This window comes from Calonectris borealis, chromosome 3, assembly GCF_964195595.1.
Source record: "Calonectris borealis chromosome 3, bCalBor7.hap1.2, whole genome shotgun sequence".
In the NCBI taxonomy this organism is placed as follows: Eukaryota; Metazoa; Chordata; class Aves; order Procellariiformes; family Procellariidae; genus Calonectris; species Calonectris borealis.
The window spans coordinates 74,725,945-74,748,585 of NC_134314.1; the positions used below are offsets into that span (position 1 = coordinate 74,725,945).

Consider the following 22,641-nt stretch of genomic DNA (forward strand, 5'->3'; position numbering starts at 1 on the left):
AGATTTATCATGTTTTGATCTAGTCAAGAAGTATCAAATAAACAGGCTATGCACATGTTCCACTGGCTAGTTACTGGATTTGTGCAGCTATAATTAAAGTTTAAAAAAGACAGTACACTGGAGATTAAACAGCTTATTAAAAGTGAGTTTACAGTCTAAATGGAGTTGTTCTGCAAGTGACTGAATAGGAAGATTATGTAGTTCCAGATTATCTATAAAGATTAACAACTCAAACAAGCCAGCAAGGAAGGAACATGGATAGGGTGCAGCTTCCTTTCTGAAGTGCTACAGGCTTTCAAAAAAATTTTAAAGTAGCAATCAAGCTTTAAGCATTCAATAAATCTGCACAAGCCTAATGGACACATTCTTTAAAGCAGTGCATGGTTGGAGGATGAGAGACCATGGACATAAGTTGAAGTTAGAGAGGTTCAGACTAGATGAACTCTCAGGAGGACAGTCAGGCATTGAAACAACTTTCCCAGGGCCAGACAGCCTCCATTGTTGAAGGTTTAAGACCAGACCACGTGAAAGCCTGAGCACCCTAGTATGACCTTGCTTGGAGAAGGATGTTGGCTTAGAAGACTTCCTAAGAACCTTTTCATCTGAATTATGTTATGATCCTAAGCTAAACCCAATTTTAGCTTATTTTAAGTTACCACAGTAAAGCTTGGCATAAGCCTTTATCTTCTAGTAGCTGCTATGTTAAAGTTGTTTTCAAACATCAGTGAAAGCATTTGTGTATAGGGTGGGACACATGATGTGAAGATTTGTGTTCTCAAAAGCATACACCAACAACATACATAAGATGCCCAAATATATTTATTTGTCTTTTAAAAAGTATGTTACTCTTTAGAAAAAAAAAGACAGCCTAGGAGGAAATCTCAATACAGATCAAAGTATATCTAATCTGGCACATACTTCATACTGATGTTTAAGTAAACACCAGCATCATCAGACCACGCAAGATAAGACTTCTAAAGTCAGTAGCAATGAGGTACCAGGACAGAAGAAATCCTTAAAATAAAGAGGAGCTTCAAAGCCTTTCAGCCAAGCAGAGCCAGAGTTCCAGAACATATTCAAGAACTGTGAAATCTCTCTAATCCTTTTGAACTTCATTTGCTACCAGAAATACATGAGTTATAGAAAGGAAACATAAGCATCTCAGTATACAGAGTTACAAACTGGTAAGCCAGTTCACCAGCTCTGAGTAGTCAGAAGAGTGCAGCACTGTTCTAAAATTGAAAAAGTTAGAGCTTGGGGTTTTTTTTTTTTGATAGGCTAGCAAGAACCAGTTAAGCTATTTCGTTCAAGACCTCTCTCCTCCCTCATGGTATTCAGAACCATCTCAAGACAGAAGGAAAAAGAAGCAAGTTCATTTTCACAGGACAGAAAGATATTTACTTTTTTGCACTCTTGGTAAAGTTTTCAGTGTTAGTGCATGAAAAAGTTACTGGATGTTTATTTCTGGATGTGCATATGGGTGAGGTTACTATAACTACATGCCAGCAGTACAACTGTATTCATTAATGTGTTTCATACGTAAAGTATTAGCTGAAAATATTCTGCCTTCAACGGCTGGAGATGCATTTTTGTTAGTATCTCTATAACCATGCCTTTCCCCTGTTAAGCACAATCATTTACCCATCTTGTGTTTACTCAGCGGTAAAAGCCATCTACTTCACTCAGTCCTAGTGAACACACTAAGAAAGATACCTCCCCATCTGTCATTGGCCCTTCAAGATTTCTGGGATGTCTCGATCCAGGAGAACTAGCAATGAGACAGATCCTCATGGTGGGGGATAATAAATAGGGACAAGTGTGTAGGTGAGAAGTCAGGCTAAAGTGGGACATTACTGGTGACAAAGGAAAAGTTTACAGTAAAGGTGCAAGTGTCTATTCAGCTAAAACATAAGTGAGTCCTATTTGGAATGTAGCATATGTCCTAGAAGCAAACTAGACACTGAATGTTGTCTTTGTTCCTTTTTAGAGGAGTGTAAACACTACCTTATGTTCTCAAGTAAGAGGACACTAATCAGACTTAGATGCAGCCACTCAAGCAAGTGGAGTGATAACTCACAAGATACTCAGTTTCATGCTAAACAAGAATATGTAAACACCCACAAGAATCACCTATTCAGATAATACCAGACACCCCATATGGATTGTCACAACACAGCACCATAGCAGCAGTTTGATTTACGGAACAGTCTTGCTGCTCATCCCATCACATTTACTGAACAGTGGTAGCATTAGCAGCACTGTGATTTACTCTCTGCTTTCAATGGGTCTAGGTCCAGTTTTGGTTTCTCCACATCATTCTCTTCATTAGGAAAGGCTTTGTAGTTGGCAAGGATGTTTTCCACCAAGAATCGAGCAGCTTCATCTATGTTGATGTTGTCCTAAAAGTGTTGAAAGCAAAAGTAGTCAATGATTTTTTTTTTTAAATAGTCACACATTCCTATTAGAAGCTGGCCAAATACAAAAATTCTACAGTCTCATCAGCATGACAGAAACATCTTAGATACATCAGGTCATCACTCATACACTTGCTTATTAAAAAAGTTACCAGAAAGGTTTGAGACAAAGTTATTTACCCATATTACAAATAGTATACTTCGACTCTAATCTAGTATGCAGTCAGAGGATAAGTGTCACCCGCATTGGGAAAACTCACAAATGCTAAAGTGCATTAGGAAAGATAATAGGCAATTACACTATTCATAGTAGTGTTCTACTTTTTGGGGCATTTTTCTGCTGCTGCTGCAGTTTGGATGCACTTACTTATGTAAAAGGACCTTTTCTATCAGCCTCAAAACCCCAGCTAAATCAGGGTGCCCCATCTAGCCACTCTACATTTTTCTCATGCATGCTTTGAAAAGTACCTTAACATACCTCTAAAGAGGTGTGCATGCCTAGAGCTGTATTTCATCAAGGTATCTTAGTTACTGAGGGGCCAAGCTGGCCAATGCCAAGGGGCCTTTGGCCATAGCTTTGAACTGGCTGGGCCACCTGTTAGCTCACCACAGGGCTGCCACCTTTGGAATCACTTGTCTTTGGTTCCAAAGGAAATACCACCCAGTGCACTCTTCTGTCTCCATAATTGTAGATCTAAACTCTACATGAGCAAGGTTAGATCATAAGAATATTTGACCAATTGCTACTGCACTTTACAAGCTTGTGGCTGTCAGCCACAAACTGCTTCTGGCAGTTTACAGATGGGCACTTTTCCCCGCCCAGAGTAGAGGAGGATTCTCCTCATTTTAGTGTAAGGATGTTCATAAGGTATTTCTATGAATATTTATACTCTCTGCAGTTCTTTTGCCTTTAGTATTCTCCCTAATCCACAGGGAGTAGGACCTATAATACTGATGACTAGACTGAAGATTCAAGTATCATTTCCAGCAGAAAAGCAAAAGCAGATTATCAGGATATTTAACTGGGCAGGACTTAAATCCATAAACTGATTTGGTATGCTTAGAAAACAAGAAAGCTTAGCAAAAATTCAGGACAGCTATTTTAACTACCTCTTCAGAGTCCTAAACAAGTCGATTCGTAACTGAACTAGAACTAATAGTGTCTGGACTTTTCTCTGCACCAAGAACCTTGTTTTACATTGTCGTGTCTTAAATGCCACCTAAAATGCAAGCTGTCACTACACTTCTGTGTTAGGTTTTGTTCCAACATTACTTGCATTTATTTTTAGCCCATGTTGAAGTTTATGTATAGTAGTGTTATGGACAGGTGAAGCTTCAGGGAAGACATAACCCAAAGCAGAATCTTAGCATTCTTTTTGAGTATACAGAGCCTTAAAATGTGAGTTTTTAGTAACAGATGGGTGGGTTTGGGAATTACTTGTTCAAATGCAAACAAATTATTAGCTAATTTAACTAATTCCTGTCACTGTGTACCCTTCTTCCTTATTTTAAAGTGATCAGGAAAAGGCTTGTTACTTTCTTATCATATTCCTCCTTTTCCTTTAAGAGTTGTCTAAGCATCACTTTGTGCCAGTTCATCAGCAACAGTCAAAGGAAGTAGACAAGCCAAGGGAAAAGGACTCTGAGGTTTAGCTTACCATATAAAGGAGTTAACCAGACCAGTAATTTCATCTGTCAGCCACATTGTCTTCATCTAGAAGAACCTTTCGTTTTAAGGATCAACTGGGTTTTAAGGAACTGTTGGATTCCACTTTCAACTAAGTTACTGCAAGCTTATCTCTGCATTGACCAAGTCTGTAGACTAAAACTGTACAATATATGAAGTTACTCAAAGTTATCTGTTTGAATAAAGTAGCTATCTTATTTTAAGTTAAAACACAGAGCAATTCGTTTTTCTCCAGTTCAGTCTTGACACTGCCTGATAAAATAGGAAAGTGCCCTAGTGAAATTATCATCTGGGTGGGTAGTAACAAGTGAGCAAATACCTTGTTCATTTCTGGAGTCTTACTACTTCCTACATGCAACAGTGAAGACAGAAGCTGCAATTTAAAAACCTGCACCTAAAGATTACTTGTATCTTTTGAACAGTTTGATCAGTGTTTAGTAGTACTAACATCTGAAGAATGACACTGATCCTGACATGTGCAAGAAAAAAAAAGCTTATCGAACTCGGTTAATCAAATTTTCCAGTTAGTTTTAAGGTTCTCTGAATTTAAGATGCAGTTCTAATCTAAATCAAATATGCTGCAAGTCTTCCAACTTTTGCTGAACACTGGAGACTTGACTGTCATTTGCTATACTTGATGATTTTCTTCCCCACATGACTATATTCATCCATTCTTATGCCAATACTTAGAAGAATTAAAATATGTTTCCTCTTTATGCTCACCTTGGCAGAGGTTTCAAACCATCCAACAAAGCCACCTTCTCTGCAGAACTGGTCCATTTGAGAGGGATTCTGGCTGCCATCTTTCTTCTGGTCACACTTGTTTGCAAGAAGAACAGCAGGGATGGGGCTGCCATTAGGAAGTAGTACTTTACTGTCCAAATCATGCTTCCATTTTGAAACAGCCTCTAAAGTGGAGCCTCTTGTGACATCAAAGACCACAAAAGCACCAACTGCCTCTTTGTAGTATACTCTGGTCATATTTCCAAAGCGCTCCTGACCTGAAAGAAAGGACAGTGAGAGAGTATATTTATATTTAAGCATGAACTGTAGTCAGTGTAAATGGGCTTCTGTACAGGTTAGTACACACGAATTTGGCATTTAGGTCTAGTCACTTAGTTCATACAACATTGCTTCTTCTATCCTATGTTATCTCATTGTAACAACCATTATGTGTATCATACAAGTCAGATGCTAAAAGCAGTTTGCAATCCCAGCTACCACTTTGATTATTTTTTTAAAAAACTTATTTGTTGAGTAGTGTTTGAGAAGTAATGCCTAAAAACACTACCAGCACAGCTATAGAAAAATTCTTTCCTCAAAAAAGCTTCTGAAAGATTTAGATATAAACCTAATCACTTTAGCTAGAGACTTAAGCATATCCAGAGACTTTTTCTGGAGGGTGAGCAACAAGGGTTTCTACAAGCTCCAAGGCTAACACAGCCTTCAAAGCATCTTCTGAAGAAGTCACCTACATTATAGATTTTTTTCCTTAGGGACAACCTCAAAAGGAGCTAGTTTAACAGTTCTAGCTAAACCTTTGACCTAATCTTTTAAGTCTGAGACCTTGTCTGGAATAATTTCCAATTGTAGGAGTTCTACAGCAATCCCAGGATTTGATACAAGATGACCAGAATAGTTAAAGTAAAATTATTCACAAAAATCAAGAAGAAAATCAATGGTCAGCAAGTATAGTCAACTAAAGCCTTTTCTTATTAAGTACAACTATTGTAGTCAGTATACTTGAAATGTATAATTAGAGTGCCAGGTCAGTTATTCTTCTCTTTGGAAGGTCAGACCACCATGCTGTGTTTGTACTGGAGTAAACGTAACAGTGTCAAGTGCAAGCATGTTGCTTGGAAAGTTCGGGCTACTAAAATAGCTTTCTGCTTTGTTCGGAAGTCTTCATTGGGAAAAGTAGTCCCTGCATTTTATAATTCAGTTTTACAGTGTATCATCACTTCAGCTTTTAGTGTGTATGCAGTTTTAGAAGATAGAGAAAGTAGGAATTTTAATTGGAACATAGTTATCCTCTGTTCGTAAACATTCAAGTCTGCCTTTGATTAGCAAGGACAAACAGTTACAAGAAGAACTGGGTATTATCATCTTCTCAAAGAGCCAGAAATTCATTGGGTGAAGGAACTTGACAAGTGATCCTGTTCAGCAGCATGCTTTTCTAACTCAATTGCCTGATTTTAATGTCAGTACTTCAGTGTACCAATTAGCTCATTCCCAATAGACATTTTCAGAAAAGGTTGACTAAGCAGCTGTTAGAATTGCTGGAAAGCAGCAGCAGCTACAGTGAAGTTCCAGAGAACTACAAAGTTCTAAAGAGGACTTTATTTCTGGCTGTTCAACTTTAAAGTGTGATGCTGCATAAAACAGCATCACTAGGCAGCGTATTCTGAGGAGTGGAAATTACACATTAATTTCTTCACTACCAGCTCATTATCCCCTGTGTGAGAACAGGGAGCATGCAAGAGGAAAGCTCTTTCCTCCATATTCAAAGCTCAAGTTTTAAAGCATCATTTATACTGTGGACTCTAAGGCCAACAAGCCAGGCACCAACCTGCATCTCAGCGACTATGTCACTGGAAGAGGCACATTGCTGATGAGTCTCCTAACAAGTACACACAGAACTTGTATACGAGTAACTCACATTGTCTCCCTAAGCCTTTCCAGGCTGGATTCTTATGCCTAGAAGGTGTTTTTGGTATAGCCTTACTATAATTTTTTGTATCATATGCCCACTGTTTTCATTACTCAAATACCAGTAGGAAAGAGTTTGGCCAGAAGGCTTTTACTTGATCTTCTGTAGATCAAGTGTGCCACATCTAAAGAAGCTTTACCTTTAGATTGCGGGGATTTTTTTTTTTTTAAATGGAGCTGCACAGGGTCAAATTTAGTTCTATTAAGCCAGTCGCTGCCTATGGCACCACACAAGCTATGAGGAGCTCCTTCTCAGCTTTCCCATTTGTTTAGCCGTCAGTCTCACCATCGATTCCTGGTACATGGGAACATCTCCAGCTGTGCTAAAGCCCCAAGTCTTGTGTCCAATTCAGGCAGTATATCCCTTCACACCACAGGATGGGCCCACAAAACAAACAGTGTAATCTCAAGGTCTACAGTGCTCTGTACCAACCTCAGTCTTCTACAGAAAGATTTCTTCAAGTTTGGCCCCAAAATGGTCTAGAAATGGACACCACTTGCGGTTATTTACATGAGACTGCACATGAATCTGAAGCAGTGAGGGGAACAGTCCCATTAGTCCTCCCTATTCAGTTGTTGGAGATCTGTGGGGATTTCAGTCTTTTTTTAAATAAGGCTATAAGTTTTTCCAAAAACTTGATGGACATTTACATAAGAAAATTAAGTTGTATTGATTAGTTGCAGAAAGGGTTGCTAGACTGTAACCAGCAAGGAATAGAGATAGCGTAATCACTACATATGAAAAACTTATTCAGAAATTGTGGAAAAGGTTATCAGGCAGTTATCATTTCTCAGATAGCTCTGCATGCTGTAGGCAAAGATGGCTGTGATCAGTTACCACAGTGAAGGACATTACCATTGACTGAACCCCTTCCTGCCTACTGCTCTCCCATCCAAAAAGACTTTAAAGATCAAGAACAGTTAGCAAGAAGGCCATACTAGCCTCCTATAGCAGTAACTTGCTGAAGCCTGCGTAACAGTGGGTCTAAGGTATAGGAGAGAGATTGAACCAGTACAAGGTCACATATAGCTTCCAAAGAAGAGAAACAAAGTTACAAAGTATGTATCATAACCAAACTTGAAGAGTCCTAACACCACCAAATGTTTTTTCTTAAAGAAATAACAGGGGGCCTAGCCTTGGCCAGAAAGTCTGGTCATCAGATAAGTTTGTCAATTCCATTTCCAAGAGAATTCCCATCATCTTACCAGTCAGTCTTCCCCACCCACCTGGCCCAATGCCTTTATATACAATGAGCTGGAGAGCTGCACTGACTGGTAATCAACCAAGACTGCCCGGCAGTTGCTTCCTTGACATTGGTGACTTCTCATGCCCCAGTGTCCCTCAGACTACATGAAGCTTTAATACCATGGCAGCCCCTTCCCCTGTTGGTAAAAGCCAGGTATGCCATACTAGAAAGGCAATGACAGTCTTGTAGCAGAGGAGCAGACCAGCTGAATCCCCTCATGAGGTCCTGATCAGCAGAGAGGCCACTGCAAGTGGGGTTGTGCTAACTGGCAGATTCAAGAGCTCTGGAATAATGCAGAAGCCAAGGTTAGCTTCGTAGTAGCTTTTCTCATTGTATGAGAAGACAGCAGTTCTGGTAGGAACGCAAGCCTGCACTGAACTCTACTTTACTTTGTACTCTATAGCAGTCACTTAGAAAGCATGGGCTTCAGCTGTCCAGAACAATCATTTAAGTATTTCAACTATTTTATTGATAGAAGTTAAAATTTTTGCTCTTATACTATGAGTTTTAGATTGGAAAACCTTAATACATATTCTTCTGTAATTTAGATTTGGGTGAAAGTAGACAACTGATGTGCGTATCAGCATAAAAGCCTCTATCTTTACTTATTAGATTTAAGCTTTACATTAGGAGGATTTGATACCCCTTACCTCTAAAAACACATACAAGCTCAACACCACTGTACTATTACAGATACACTCCAGTATGAGTGCTGCCCTTTTCTAAAGTAGCCCAAATTCCAAACCAGTTTATTACAGAGCTGCTTTCACCTCTAGAATTCACATCCACTAAGAATAGATTTGACCTGTGTACTAGCTTATGACTGCTCTTCCATCCTGTCTGGAGGTCTAACAAGGATTGATATATTCTTATTCCATAGAAAGAAGACAAAAGCAGTAACACACGGTCTGCCTAAGAGGTAAGAGTTTTGTTGTGGTAAAAGATACATGGCATGAGGCAGGAAGAGAATTCAGAATAAACTGAGCAGACTTTCTTTACAATCCTGTTATTATTGACAATGCACATGCTTTAGGCTGAGCTTCTTGTAGGGGACGCAGAGCATTCTAGACAGCCTTTTGAAAATTTAACAGGACTTTCAGGCAAAGCTTTTGCAAGTGCTTTTCTGCTTCCAAAAAAGCTTATACAGAAAAAGCAAACTGTAGAACACACCACTCCTCCAAAGTTTGGAGCGTGAACATCATTTTCTATTTAGGTTATTAAAACTAAATTGACTCAATTTTTGCCAAGCTCAGTTCAGTCATTCCCTTTCCTATGTCCAGCAGAATTTTTTGCTGTAGTCATTTCACCATGTGTGAGAATTGTGTTGAGCTGTACCAAAAGTGGATCATACCCCCAGAGGGGAAAAAGGCTAAAAGTGATCAGATGAAACTAGACTTAAAATCTCCAGTGTGTATAATCACAGAAGGAAGAAGACAGGAAAATTACTTGCTTACTACAGTAGTATGGAAAGGACAGAGGATTAATCATTCTGGTAGTTCTACTGCCTTGACATAAACCTGATGGTACCACAAAGTTATCCTTTCTCTGTGCTTTAGGGGTTCAGGTGTAGATGAGGAGCTAAGCTACAGGGCAGTCATGGGGATCAGATGTTTTGTTTGGAGGTATGGAAGTGGCTGCATGCAATGCAAAGTTCTGCATTCTCCAACCACAAAGTTTTCACATCTAAATGACTCTGCACATATTGTCACCGTATTTTCCAGTAATTGCAACAACATTAAGTGAAATACTTGCATAATGTCATGCATCAGATACTAACACAGTTCCCTACAGCAGCACCACAGGAATTAAGTTTAGTTTAAAACTGTATCAGAGCTTGGAAGCTATTATTGCTTCTCAGTTTACAATGTAACAGGAGTAAACCATAAGTTAAAAACATGAAAAAAATTATAGCCAGGTCTGACATGAGAAGCTTCATCTTTGTCCTTTACTTCACTGCAAAAGATAAGTTATCATCATAAGATTCAGACACTGCCAACCTTGCCCTGAAGTACATTTTAAAAAGTTTCTACAGCAATCTTTCCCAGTGTAAGGAATAAACAAGAGTCCTGTTTACCACAGCAGTGTGACTTATCATTGTGGCAGTTCTTGGTTTTAGTTAGCAGGAGTTACACTACACTCCTATTATTTTTGCTCTTAACTCCTCCTATGTGATGGGAATTGAGGCTAGAAAAAGCAAGTTAAATGTACAAATGACTGCTGGATATGCTTGATATTGAGTTTGTCAGGGTTCCATCTCCCAGACTACTTACCATACCTAGAAGTCTTAATATGTAGTTTATATGAACTAACAGAAACCTACTCAAGGAGAGTAAAATGAAGAAGCTTCCCTAGCTATACTTTTTTTTTTTGCTGTGAAGGTAAATTCTAGTTTATTTCTATCAATACCAACAGTATAGCACAAGTTCCCCTACCTTGTAAAAATCTAAGCTTAGTCTACTCTGAAGCCATACAATTCAGAAGCCAGAGTTGTGTTAGTTGCATTTAAACCCTTAACATCTCTTCAGGACTATTGATGGACAATTGGACAAAGTCTAACTTCTCTTTCAGATGAGACTAGCAGTTCTGACATCCTCCAAAAATTTGTCATTAATGAGGAAAAGAAAGATGACTGAGAGTTATAAAAGCCTGACAACTAGAAGAATGATGGAACAAATCGTTTCTTTTGTTGAAGAATATTAGTTCAAGTCATCTTTGACAGGTGTAATCAGGGTGTCCAGAGCTCAAGATTTTAACAAGTTTGGCAGTTCCACATCAAATAATCTTAAACTAGAGATGCATAGTTTAGACTAAAGTCATCCAAAAGTGAATGCACAACTAGAAGAGGTTTATTCCAGAGTTGTTTGCTGCCAACTAGAAGACTATTGCAATGAAGTCTTGCAGTTTTTCCCTGGACCCAATAATACACAGTTGTCAAGTCTAATAAATAGCAAAAAGTCCGCAGTTTATTAATAAAGCCAAGCAGGTCTTGCTAACATTGTCCTTCAGAATGCCAAAACTCAGTGTTCAGTTAGTTTAAAAGGCAGTTCAACTTCAACAGAAAGAAGGAATACACCACACAGGATAAGTCTAACCTATAAAACCAAGCCAAAAAACTATCCAGCAATACTCCAGTAGTGAAGAAAATTATGAAGAGACCTAGTGAATCAAACTAAGAGATTTCAAAATGCATAGAAATAGCATCCTGCTAGTGTGTTTCAGTTATTCTGCTTTTCTGTCAACAGGTACCATACACTGCAGTGAACTCAGGCATCACAGGATGCTTATTAAGCTATAGTGAATGGTTGTAATAAATCAGTTTTAGTCTGGGAATACTTGAACATTCTCCTTCCATTGTGAGAAGGGTTCTCAGATCAACTATTTACCATGACCACTAATAGTCAATACTAGTCATACCAAAATTTAAGAAGGGCCATTAGTGACAGCCAGACTAACTCTAATTTGACTATGGCTCTTAGGTCCTTGCTATCAACTACTCTGAGCTTATGAGCCACACAATGTGCAAGCACAGTGCCACTATTTAGACTTGAGTGCCACACTCTACAAATTAGTTGTTCCAGACAATTTCCTGGACCATGAGACATTTGTGCTTTTATTCATCTAGACAGGAAAAAAACCAATTCAACAGTAAGTGAAACCCCTGCTCTTTCCAGTCTTTTTTGCCAAGGGAAAGCCTAACCTCATGAGCACTCTTCCCTGCTCCAGTTGTCCTGCTTCACAAAAGATTTTCTCCAACTCCCTGAATTGCTAGGATCAGGCTTTCACATACTAACATTAAGGAACATCTGAGTGGCAGCTCCTTATTTACAATTCCATCTCTCAGCAAACTTCATGTCATTCAGTGGGGTAGATTTAAGCTAACGTGCCATCCAAAATGGCTGGGCATGCAGCCCAATCCTCTCACTGGGTTAGAATCACTGTCCCTTTCAAAACTCACCGAAGTCCTTTAGAAGCCACAGGCAAGAACAGACTGCACTTTGGATGCCTGTTGGTCCTACAGCTGGATCTTTGTCACAATACAGCAAATATCCAGAATTGCCCTGAGGATGCATCTGCCAGTTCTCCAGACACCTAATATACATTTTAGCACTAGCTGGGTCAGGTGTGAGCTGACCAAGGCTCCTTTTTAGCCAGATATATCAATATACTACTGGCAAGCTACCACTGCTGACAGCATTACCCCCTCTCCCCAAACCAGCACAGCTTGTTCCAGAAATGTCTTACCCAATTATATTGAATATGTTATTCAGCAAGAAGTGGGTTAACCAAACCACTATCAATATTACAGGACATGCTCAAGTGTGTCTACCTGCTTTTTCACATGGGTAGCAGCCGTAGACTGAGAATAGACGGACTCTGAGATGGTCAGTGCTAGATTGTCTCTCCTCTCCTTATTCTTACCCATTTAAGCTATTAGTGCAAAGTTGCCAAGTGTTTAAACCACAGAGGTTTTGAACTATACTAGCAGCTCTAAGAGATATTAGAAATCTGTAAGAGTTAAAAAAGGCACGTCTAGCCTGACTTTAACTTTCCACCATTGTGGAAGCAATATTTGGTATTTGTGGTTATAGTGACAAACACTAAGAGGTTAAAAAGCAAGAACTACAGGGATATTATATCTTCCTGTATTAGTACTAGAAACAGTTTCACTGACTGCAGCTCTTACAGTTTCTAACAGACAAAAGCAGCCTCAGATGATTTTAAGTGAATTGCTAGTGTCCTTTCTTACTAAGGGTAGCGTGGGAAAGTTAACTGACCATTGGATGGACCTCTTCCCAAAAGTAAATGTCCTAAACTCTTCAGAAGAAAAGGGTCTTCAGGGAAAAGGTAACCAGCCAGTTAATCCCTGTTCAACTGACTCCCACTTTACCATAAGAGATGACCTTTGGTACTCTGGTTATGTCTACGTTAGACAGTGGCAGGGTGAAATTGAAGCAATCCTGTTGAGTGAGACTGTCGGAGCATCCACAGTATACTATATATACAGTATGTACGAGAGACTTACTCTGTAGTCATTGAAAAGTCACTGAAGACTATCAGTTCAGGTGCAGCAGTATTTTGGTTGTTTAGATCATAACAAAGTGCTTTCACATGTTCTTAGAAGTCACTATTTCATTCCAAAATGGTAGGAAGTAGTTTGCTCTAGTTTCATTGCACAACAAAGCCAGTTTCTAACCTAATAATTTGTTAGCTACCTGAATTTTCAACATCAATGAATAGTCTTTCCATTCACTGTTTGCTATTGTTATACTTTATTCTAAAGCAGGACAGTCCTGTTCACTGACATGCAAGTGCTCAGAAGTTAGACACCCAATTTCCATCAGGAACACTGACCACATCTGTCATCATAATAGATGGAAAAAGCACATCATTCTCTTTCACAAAGATAGAAAACCTTCCCCAAATAATTGCACAGCTCTCACAGGGAATTTTACAGCAAGACTGATAAACTTTTCATTGCTGCCTGTAGCCTTAGGCTAGTCTAATGATTTAATATTGTCCAAACTGACTTTAACAGCTTACTATCTTGTCTTTAAGAAGTTTAGAGGCAATAGTCTGCACTTCTGGTTCAACTGGATTTGTCCAGCATCAAATGTTTTATATGTAGAAGTATGACAGTCATGTTTGTATAAGAAAATTTCACCTGTTTTGCTTGCATCTTTGATAAACAGCAAATTAACAAGAAAGGAAGTCCCTGACTAAGCACTAGATTTCCATCCCCAGAAAAGTAGAGTCCAACCAAGCGAAATGATGATTTCTAACTAGCTGTCAAATGCAGCATGTATGGGAAAACTCTCCTTGCATTAGTATGCAGAAAAAGTTGACATACTCCAATTAGTGCCAGCAACAGCATGAACTGGAATTTCCTACCTTGCTTTAACTAGACTTAAACAAGTCATCTGCCAGAGTTAAGCTATTTTCATGCCTGATACCCTTTAATCCATCCCCTTTGGTGCACTGTCATGCAGCCAGAGCTGTACTGTGTACTCAACAGTGATGCTGCATGGCACTACAGCATTTCACAGCATGCAGGAGAACAATTCTAAAGTCAGTTTGTCTCAAGAACAACTTTATCACGAGACTGAAAAAATGTTAATCTCTAAAATGGTCAATGTGTCATGGCACATTGTGTGTGATTGGAATTTTGTATCAAATAGCTGCCACTTCACTCTACCCAGCACTCTAGCCTGCGAGCATTTAAAGAACAAGTTCCCATAAGCTGTTTGCAGTGACACTCAGAGGCTGCTTTTTAATCTATTATTTGAAACACTACTAAAATCCATACAATAAGGAATATTGGTTTTCATTTGCTGCTAATCTAGAAGCCACTGCTATTGAAAGTTTGCTATGCTTTCTCTAGACAGAGTCAAGATATTTATTTCTAAACAAGCTCTATAAACCCCTGAAATCCCATCATTTTTCAAAGTATAATCTTACCACCCCATCTACCTTTGTCCTGTGTCTCCATAGCAAGGGAAGAACTTTGAACATCTAACCTTCTACCACAGGTAGCTTGAGAAGCATGCTGTGCTTTGTAGTCACTGCTTGCTGCTGGTCATGCTAGCTTTAACACTTACAAGAATTTCACAAGAGTTATTCCTATGCTTTCATATGAAAATATAAATAGAAATTCCCTTACTGCAAATCACTTCCTTCTGACATGGCATATCACACTTCAGAACTTCTGAGGTGAGTATTTGGAGGGAGCAGTTTACAACAGACTGCAAAGGCAAGGCAATGATTACCACTGGAGTCCAAGGAAGGTATTTCCAACAGCTGTGAGACTGAATCCCAGTGGCCTTGCTCACTACTGAAGGGAAGAAACTTATTTTGTACAGCATGTTGGAGCCTTTTTTGGAACCAGGCAGTTAACATTTTCTTTCCTGCATTTCGTAAGACAGGTAATCAGTTTAGAACAACCCCTTTACAGCACTTGCCAACTCAAATTGTACTTGTGTACATGCACTTCAGTGACACCCTGTCCTGGTGTGCACATAAAGAAAACCAAACTGGTAAGAGGCAAAGCGGAGATGTAAATAAGGTGAAGACACCAAGACTCTGAAGCTGCAACACTGATGCAAGGAGAGTTGATAAAAGTCAATTTACATTCACGTAAACTCCATACATTAAGAGAAAAGTGTATATTTAATATTGTCTTCACCAGTTTGTCTATGAAGGGTAACGCACTTGACTTGTCAAACCACCTTGATTTCCAACTACTTGAGTCAATATTACATGAAGGGCAAGAATTTAGCCAATACTTGCCTCAAAAAAAGCTTATGATCAATGCAAGTTAATGATTTCTACAGAGAGTTATATTTGGTTTATAATTTGACCCAGAAATTAGTTATGTTGTGTGATACATGCTATTTCTCCTCCTGTCTGCTGTATTGCACTTAACTTAGGTATCATTTCCCTTTAACATAGCTTTCCCCCTACCCATTTGATGGATACTCATCCATCCATCCTTTATTCTCTGTATCAGAGTGCTAGGGAAGTATTTTTATTGTGATCTTGTAGAAAGTATAAAGCTTCTGAGCAACTGCTATATGCTATATGAACCTTATCTATTTGAAAATAAGGCTGAATCTCCATCTATTCCATAGTGATTAGAAGCTCAGGCACTAAGTGCATTTCCATTGTTGACAGAAATTAAGAGTAGTTGGAAGATGAATACAGCAAGCTTTGTTTTAAGCATGTACTAGATCAGGTGGTCTTCAAAGATCACATCTTTAACCCCATTTCTTGTGGGACACCTAGAAAAGCCTATGGAGAAATTTTAAGCTTATTTCCAAGACACTCAAAGAACATCTGTCTCAATTCTACCATTTAACTGAAAATTAACTGAACAGTTCTGCCTTGCATAATCAAAATTACCATACTAAACTGCCTTACAACACCAACTTCAAGACAGTAACATTTCCCATATGCTTATAGAATTCCATCAGCACACAGGCTTTAAGAAGTTTCGTTCAAGATAACATATACATTATGAGTTGGTATATAATATAGTACCACACAAAAGAACCTTCACCAATATGAATGATTCAGTACCCCACTGGTAAAAGAAGGAAACTGCTTCATCAACAAGACCAATAACCATACCTTGCTTGATAGCATGTCATAAAAAATGACTTAAATAGAAGAATTCAAAAAGAAAGCATGCTGACATCGAGTCTGTATCCAGAGATGTCTGAAGGCTGGAGACACACCAAAAAGAAACAAGTTAACATGTTCAGCACTTATTTAGATACTTAGCTGTAAGAGCTCCAAGTACAGCAAGTCCTTCTCAACTGAAAGCTCATAACTCTAATTCAGCTGTTCCAGAGGAGTCACAAGAAAGGACACCCACACAAGATTTCCTACAGAGGCATGGTTTCTAGAAGGAAACCTATAATACACCTTGAATTCTTTCTTGCCTCTACTGCTTCTAAGACAGTGCTCAAAACCTTTCAACATGAGCAGGCCTTCTACTTTCCCCCCCTCAAACTTTATCTGCATGTTTCCAGCCAACATCATCCTTAAGTAATTTTTCTCATATGAGATTTATACTTAAGTGTGTGCAAGCAGGAAGCATTCACAAATCAGTCACAAGTTTTTCAAATCTTTTTCATCAGTCTGGACTTAATCACATAAAAGATTCTCCAACCCTGACTGGGCATTTTCTGACCTGCCTCAGCTGTCACCAGAATGATAATGCTCCCATCTCTACATGAAGGCAGCTGCTGCTGGAACCTCTATCACCATATAAACTAGGAAATAACCTCAGATCACTTACCAGTTTCTGAAAAAGCTCTGAGCTCCAAGTTCCACATCCATTTCTGATGCAGTTATTTATGTGCACATTTTTCACTCTTCCTTCCTCATCATACTCATTAGGTATCTTTATAACAGCGAGAAAAAAACACAGTCGGGGGCAGGTTACGCCTAGATTCTCTTGCCTCCACTCTATGCTCACTTGTGTAGAGCACATTTAGAATACTGAAGTACAGTCATTCCTCTTCTCTTTGGCCAATTTCATAGCCACACTCTTCCAGTTAAAGCAGTACTTCAGTTTTAATGAACACTTTTACAAAGAAATTCTAATAAAGTCCTGGAAGAAGGGTGCTATTACACCAAAGTTAATGCAGCATTGCTTAGTCAAAGCTTTGAAAACAAATTTGTCTACCAGTTGTCATTAGTGACATTCTTTGGGAGAAGCCAAGCTCAAGTGGTCATCTGTGACTTTTACCACCCCTACCCTCCAGAGAGTTGCATGTTCATACAGGCTAACGTGACTGACAGTGATAGCCAATGTAATCATAAAGCAGCTAACATTACTCAGTTGCTGGTCTTATTAGATCAGATCAAAAGTTTTTATAATACAGAAAGTCCTTAAAGTGTTCTTTCAATTATAGTTGTCCGAGTTTCATCAACATTCTATATTCACCTCCTACACTACATTGTGGTCAGTGCAGTATACTCACTAAAAGAGCATGCTTATGAAGTAGGAATCTCTAGCATATTGAAATAGACTTTAAAAGTACTTCCCTATCATTAAGGGAAGTTTTGTATCTCTCTACCACAATGACTCATTCCTATCTCCTGTTCATTTTGCTGATAATTTATGTCCTTTGATCAAAGGGGTTAACCTGGTTCTAACACTTTCAGAATTTATCCAGGAAGCGAGATTTATCATAACTCCATGTCAAGATAAAAAAAACAAGAGTAATGCCTAAGGGCAGCTAAGGTTTAGAAGTTTTGCTCCTGTATGAACATGCATGTAATCTGTTCAGCTGCTTTCAGAATACTTCATGCTGCAACCGAGATAATTTGACAGTGATGATCAGTCTTACTCCCAAGCTTCTTCATCTCCATTATTCAAGAAGTTACAACTTGTGTCTAAAAACTAAAATGACTGAGTATTTCTGGAAATACAAGTCTAGGCACAACTATACCCTTCTTAGCCCTTCACTATTTCATATCCCTTCCCCTTTGATCCTGCTGCAGGAATTTGCATTTCTTTGTACCTTCCAACAGGAAGGCTATTTTCATCAGAAAAATAGCATAGGCCATGTAACACTGTCATGCTCTATTGGATAGAATTATCTAATCACTAAAAAAACTCAGCTAGCACAAGAAATTGAAGTCACTCGGGAACGTGCTGCATTGCAATACACAGCACAACATTCATCAGTTTGGCTACAGTCACACCAGAAACCAGCACAGTATCTGCTTCATAATCTTCAGCTGATGACTGAACTACATGGTTAGTTCTTATCATTGATTTAGGTACAGAACCTTAGATTGCAGCACCCAGCTCTTTGATGAACGCTTTTTATGATAAACTATTAAGTACAAGCTTTGATCTAGTGAAAAATAACATGCCTTACTATGCTTAAAGGTTAGACTTGAATTCAGAAGCCTTTTTAAATGCATCAAAATCAATTCAGAATGCCAGCACCACATTGCTTGCAGGGAAGTCACATGTAACATTACTTACCATAAGATTTAGATCTCTTCAAGAGATCTAAAGCTGTTTGTCTGCACACACCAGCAGACAAAATTATCTACATGAGCTGTTGAAAGCCAGAAGACAGTTGGGCTGATGAGTTAAAAGGGAATGACTATCACATGCTCAGATACTTTGTTACACACTTTATTAAAGCGCTTTAGGGAATCTGTGCTATGCCTATAGAGAAGCCATCTTCAACCTGGTTCTCTAACTAATAATTTCTATATAAACCTTTTAACGTACTCAGGCATTTGGAAGTATTCATGAGTATAGACGCAGAAAGCTGTAGAACGCATTCCTAGGTGAAGGACTTCAGCAATTTTAAGACCATGAAACAACCCTTATGGATTCTAAAATCCCTTTTATTTTAATGATTAACGCTTAACTGAGATGTCAAGTTCTATAGGAGTCTGAACTGTTACTCTCACACTGGCTAAGCACAGCCCAATCAAATATCACTAAGACTACTTCTCTTCTTGGTCTTGTTTTTTGATGGGGAAAGGACCCCCAGCCCCTTGGAAACAGAATAGCCTGACCTACCAGATTAGACATAAGAGTTTGGGATGCAAATTGCAGAACAGTTGTATTTTCCTTTTTCACTTTTGCTAGTGAAAGACTAGTCAGGAGTTTCATACAAAACTATGCACCACATTGTAATATAGGAAAATTTTTGCCTATTTAGTTTAGTAGTACATCATTTGCATTAGATCTGGAAGTGTTAAGGATAGCATATAGACATTTCAGTGACAGGAAAAAAATATTCTTCAATCTATCAGCAATATTAGCGCAAGCCTCCAGGGATTTATCAGCAGCTCTTCACTTAGCAGTGTCCAAGATAGACTAAGGGCAATAATCAAGTGTGAAAAATACTGTCTTCTAGATCTTGAAATTAATGCATGGGTATATTGACAGGATTTCCCATAATATAAATAGGTCCTGTCCAAACTTTGTTACAAGTTACAGCTAAGTTTCTGCCTAGCCTGTTGAAACAGATTGCTTTGGCAAAGCACACAGCCTACCCCAGCCTCAGAAACCAAGGGCTGAGGAGAAGTTAAACACAAGTATGGCAGCCTGCCAAGCCCCAGGATCCTGATAGTCTCCCCTCTTTAATCTTTGGAACTCCAGACTTGCTAAAATACATCCAGAGTGTTGTAGCAGCTTGCACCAATACTGCCAATTGATTTAAAGAAAGTTAAAAAAGTTAAGAATGTTAAAGATCTGTAAAAAGAACGCATCAGAAGAGAAAGCTTGCCAACATTTTTTTTGCTCTCCAAAACAGCAATTAGAAAATACTTTATTTTGTCCTACAGGGCAGCAGCAGAAAGATCTATGGCGTGTTTCAGCATATGGCAGTAGGAAGCAGGCTTTTTACTTGAGGAATCATATTTGAAGTGTTTTAAGATAATCTTTAGAGCAGAAAGATCAGAAGCTGATGTACAGCTGGTCTGTCACAGGGTTACAGCAGCCACATGTTACGCTTCCTCTTTTCTGAGCTTCCACTCAATAAAACGTAGAGTTCATGGAAACAGCAACGACTAGTTGTTACCCTAGTATCTTCCAGTAATGTAAGTTTAAACACAAGCATTTGAAATAAAGTCTACTTTTTCATATCCAAGGAGATATTCTGAACGTGGTAGAGAGGGATGAAGGGAGCTGCAGGTTAATACCTGGGCTGCACACAAAACTAGAAATGCAATACCAACTTGAGATGATTAAGGAGTTGAGGGGACAGACTTCTTACAAAACCACAGCAAAACAGAGTTTGTTCTGTGGCATTTAACACTGCAGTCTAAACAAAGTTAACCATGATAGGTATACAGTTGGAGTCTTTAAGACAGAGGTGTTAAAGAACAGTTTTGAACTATATATAGGAAAGGAATGACCGTGTAGTTTGGACAAGTGAACAGGGCTTTTCTGCTTCCGTGTGCTCAAAGTACCTTTTTGATACACAAACCCATGATTTGAATGGAGAACTAAGCGTAACACAAGTCCCATTCCCTCACACCATGTTGCAGGGACACAAGTTACTTTTAAATTAAGTAGGTGACTCCAAGCATGCAAACTTTGAGCATACTTCCTTTGAGGACAATTTTAGCTATTTGAGTTACCTTTAACCTGTAAAGTGTGCTTACTAAACATAACCTACTTGGAAAAGTTATTTATTTCATCTAGAAGTGTTATGAAGCCATAACCATGAATGAATGTAAGCAGTAGTCATAGCCAAGACCACAAGTGCTCAGGCAAGTGGGTCAGGAGGAGCAATATGGGTGGGAACCCTCCAGGAGCCCTGGAGCCAGCAAGCAGAGTAGAGCAGCTTTTTGAGAACTGCTGTAAAACCCTGGGCCAAGCCGAGAGCCCCACAACATCACCTATAAGCCCCACACACAGCCTATAAAACATAAAAAGCTTCACTCCCACATCGAAACCTCCCTCTACTTATGCCTTAAACACAGACAAGAGGGGTTGCAGGTAATAGGGGGAAGGAGAAAAACAAGAAGGTGGACTTGACAGTCAAAATACACTTTCCTCCGCAGAGACCGGGCCCCGGGCCCCCAGACAGCCGGGTTCGCAGACCTCTGCCCCTCGGGGCTCACCCCGCAGAGAGACGCCCGCCCCCGGCCCTCACCTGCTATATCCCAGAGCTGCAGCCGCACCAGGGTCTTGCTGTCCCAGTTGATGACTTTGAGCGCGAAATCCACCCCGATGGTGGCCCGGTAGTGCTGGGAGAAGAGCTGGTGCACGTACCGTTTGATAATGCTGGTTTTACCCACGCCCAGCTCCCCGATCACCAGCACCTTGAAGAGATGCTCCCGGCACTCCAGCACGCCGGAGCCCGCTCCTTCCCCGCCGGCCATCCTCGGCCCTCCCGCGGAGCGCAGCGCTGCGGGGCCCGGCGGGGAGGCCGGGCAGCCGGGGCCGTCGCTCTCCCGCCTCTAAACTTTCCCAGCCGGCAACTTTCCTCCAACTTTCCCCAGCCGGCTCCCCGCTGGGCCGGCCCACGCCGGGCGGGGGGAGACGGAGCGGGATGGAGGGCGGGAGGGAGAGGGAAACACCGCAACCACCTGACTGCAGTCACAGGACGCGGAAACTCCGCGGCCTTATAAAAGCCCGGGGGAGGGCGGCGGGGAGGGGCAGGGGGCGGGACCCGGCACCGCCCCGCCACTCCGGGATACCGCGGGGTTGGAGGGGAGGGATGGCGGGATGGGGCTCCTGGGTGTCTTCCCCACCCCCCGCAGCTGCCTCAGCTTCTCGCCCGGCCGGGATGGGCTGTCCGTAGGGCAGCCGGCAGCGGCGGGAGGCCGGCGCTCCGCCCCGCTCTCCCCGGGCGCTCCCCGGCCGGCGCCCGGGGAGAGCGGGGCGGAGCGCCGGCCGGAGCAGGAGCTGAGCATCAAAAGGGGGGAGTTTCAGGTCCCTGCCGGAGGCATCCTCTGCCCCCTTCTACTGGTAGTGGCAGCAAGTTTTCTCGCGGTAAAATCTCGGGAGCGCCCGTTCCCTGAAAACACTCAAGTTTTCTCCCCTCTGTGTGGACAAGCATGTTATGGCAAAGAGGTTCGTGAGACAAAAAGGGCTGTATCAGGATGTCTGCTAATAGGAGTACTCCAGTAACCCACACTCGCACCCACCCTCACCTCTCCTTTACTGGGCTTGCTGGCTTCCCCACCTGGAGCCAGCTTGGGGCCCTGTGAGTGCAGGGTGATTGCACCCAAGCCGCCTCCCTGCACTTGCACACCCTGCAATAGGGCCTGGAACTGCACACCAGGGAAGGGTGGTGCTGAGCTCACCCTGTGCAAACAAGCTGAGGGCGGAGGCAAGAGCAGTGACCTAGTGTAAGCCATCATGCGTAAAAGGCTCAGGTAACAAAGGATGAAATCACCTCCTCATCCACAGCATTCCGGTCAAACACCTACAGCTAAATTTGGTTCCCTTCTGTTCCTAAATTAATCCAGTAAAATAATTTTAATCCCTCTGGGATTGTTTTAAAAAATACATCAGACAAAGCAATAAATGAACAGACACATCGTTAGAACCCAACATAAAATAAGTTTCCTGTCCCTAGGACCATGTAGTACC

General features: G+C 40.5%; 1 protein-coding gene across 1 annotated transcript; it reads right to left on the minus strand.

The window, feature by feature from the left end:
* Window positions 1–802: 802 nt before the first annotated feature.
* RAB32 (RAB32, member RAS oncogene family) lies at window positions 803–21,644 on the minus strand. Its single transcript, XM_075146212.1, has 3 exons — window positions 21,197–21,644; window positions 4,825–5,102; window positions 803–2,399 (listed from the first exon to the last, which is right to left on the minus strand). Exons 1-3 carry the CDS (start codon window positions 21,423–21,425, stop codon window positions 2,250–2,252), a joined length of 657 nt encoding a protein of 218 aa, XP_075002313.1. The 5' UTR covers window positions 21,426–21,644; the 3' UTR covers window positions 803–2,249.
* Window positions 21,645–22,641: the final 997 nt, after the last annotated feature.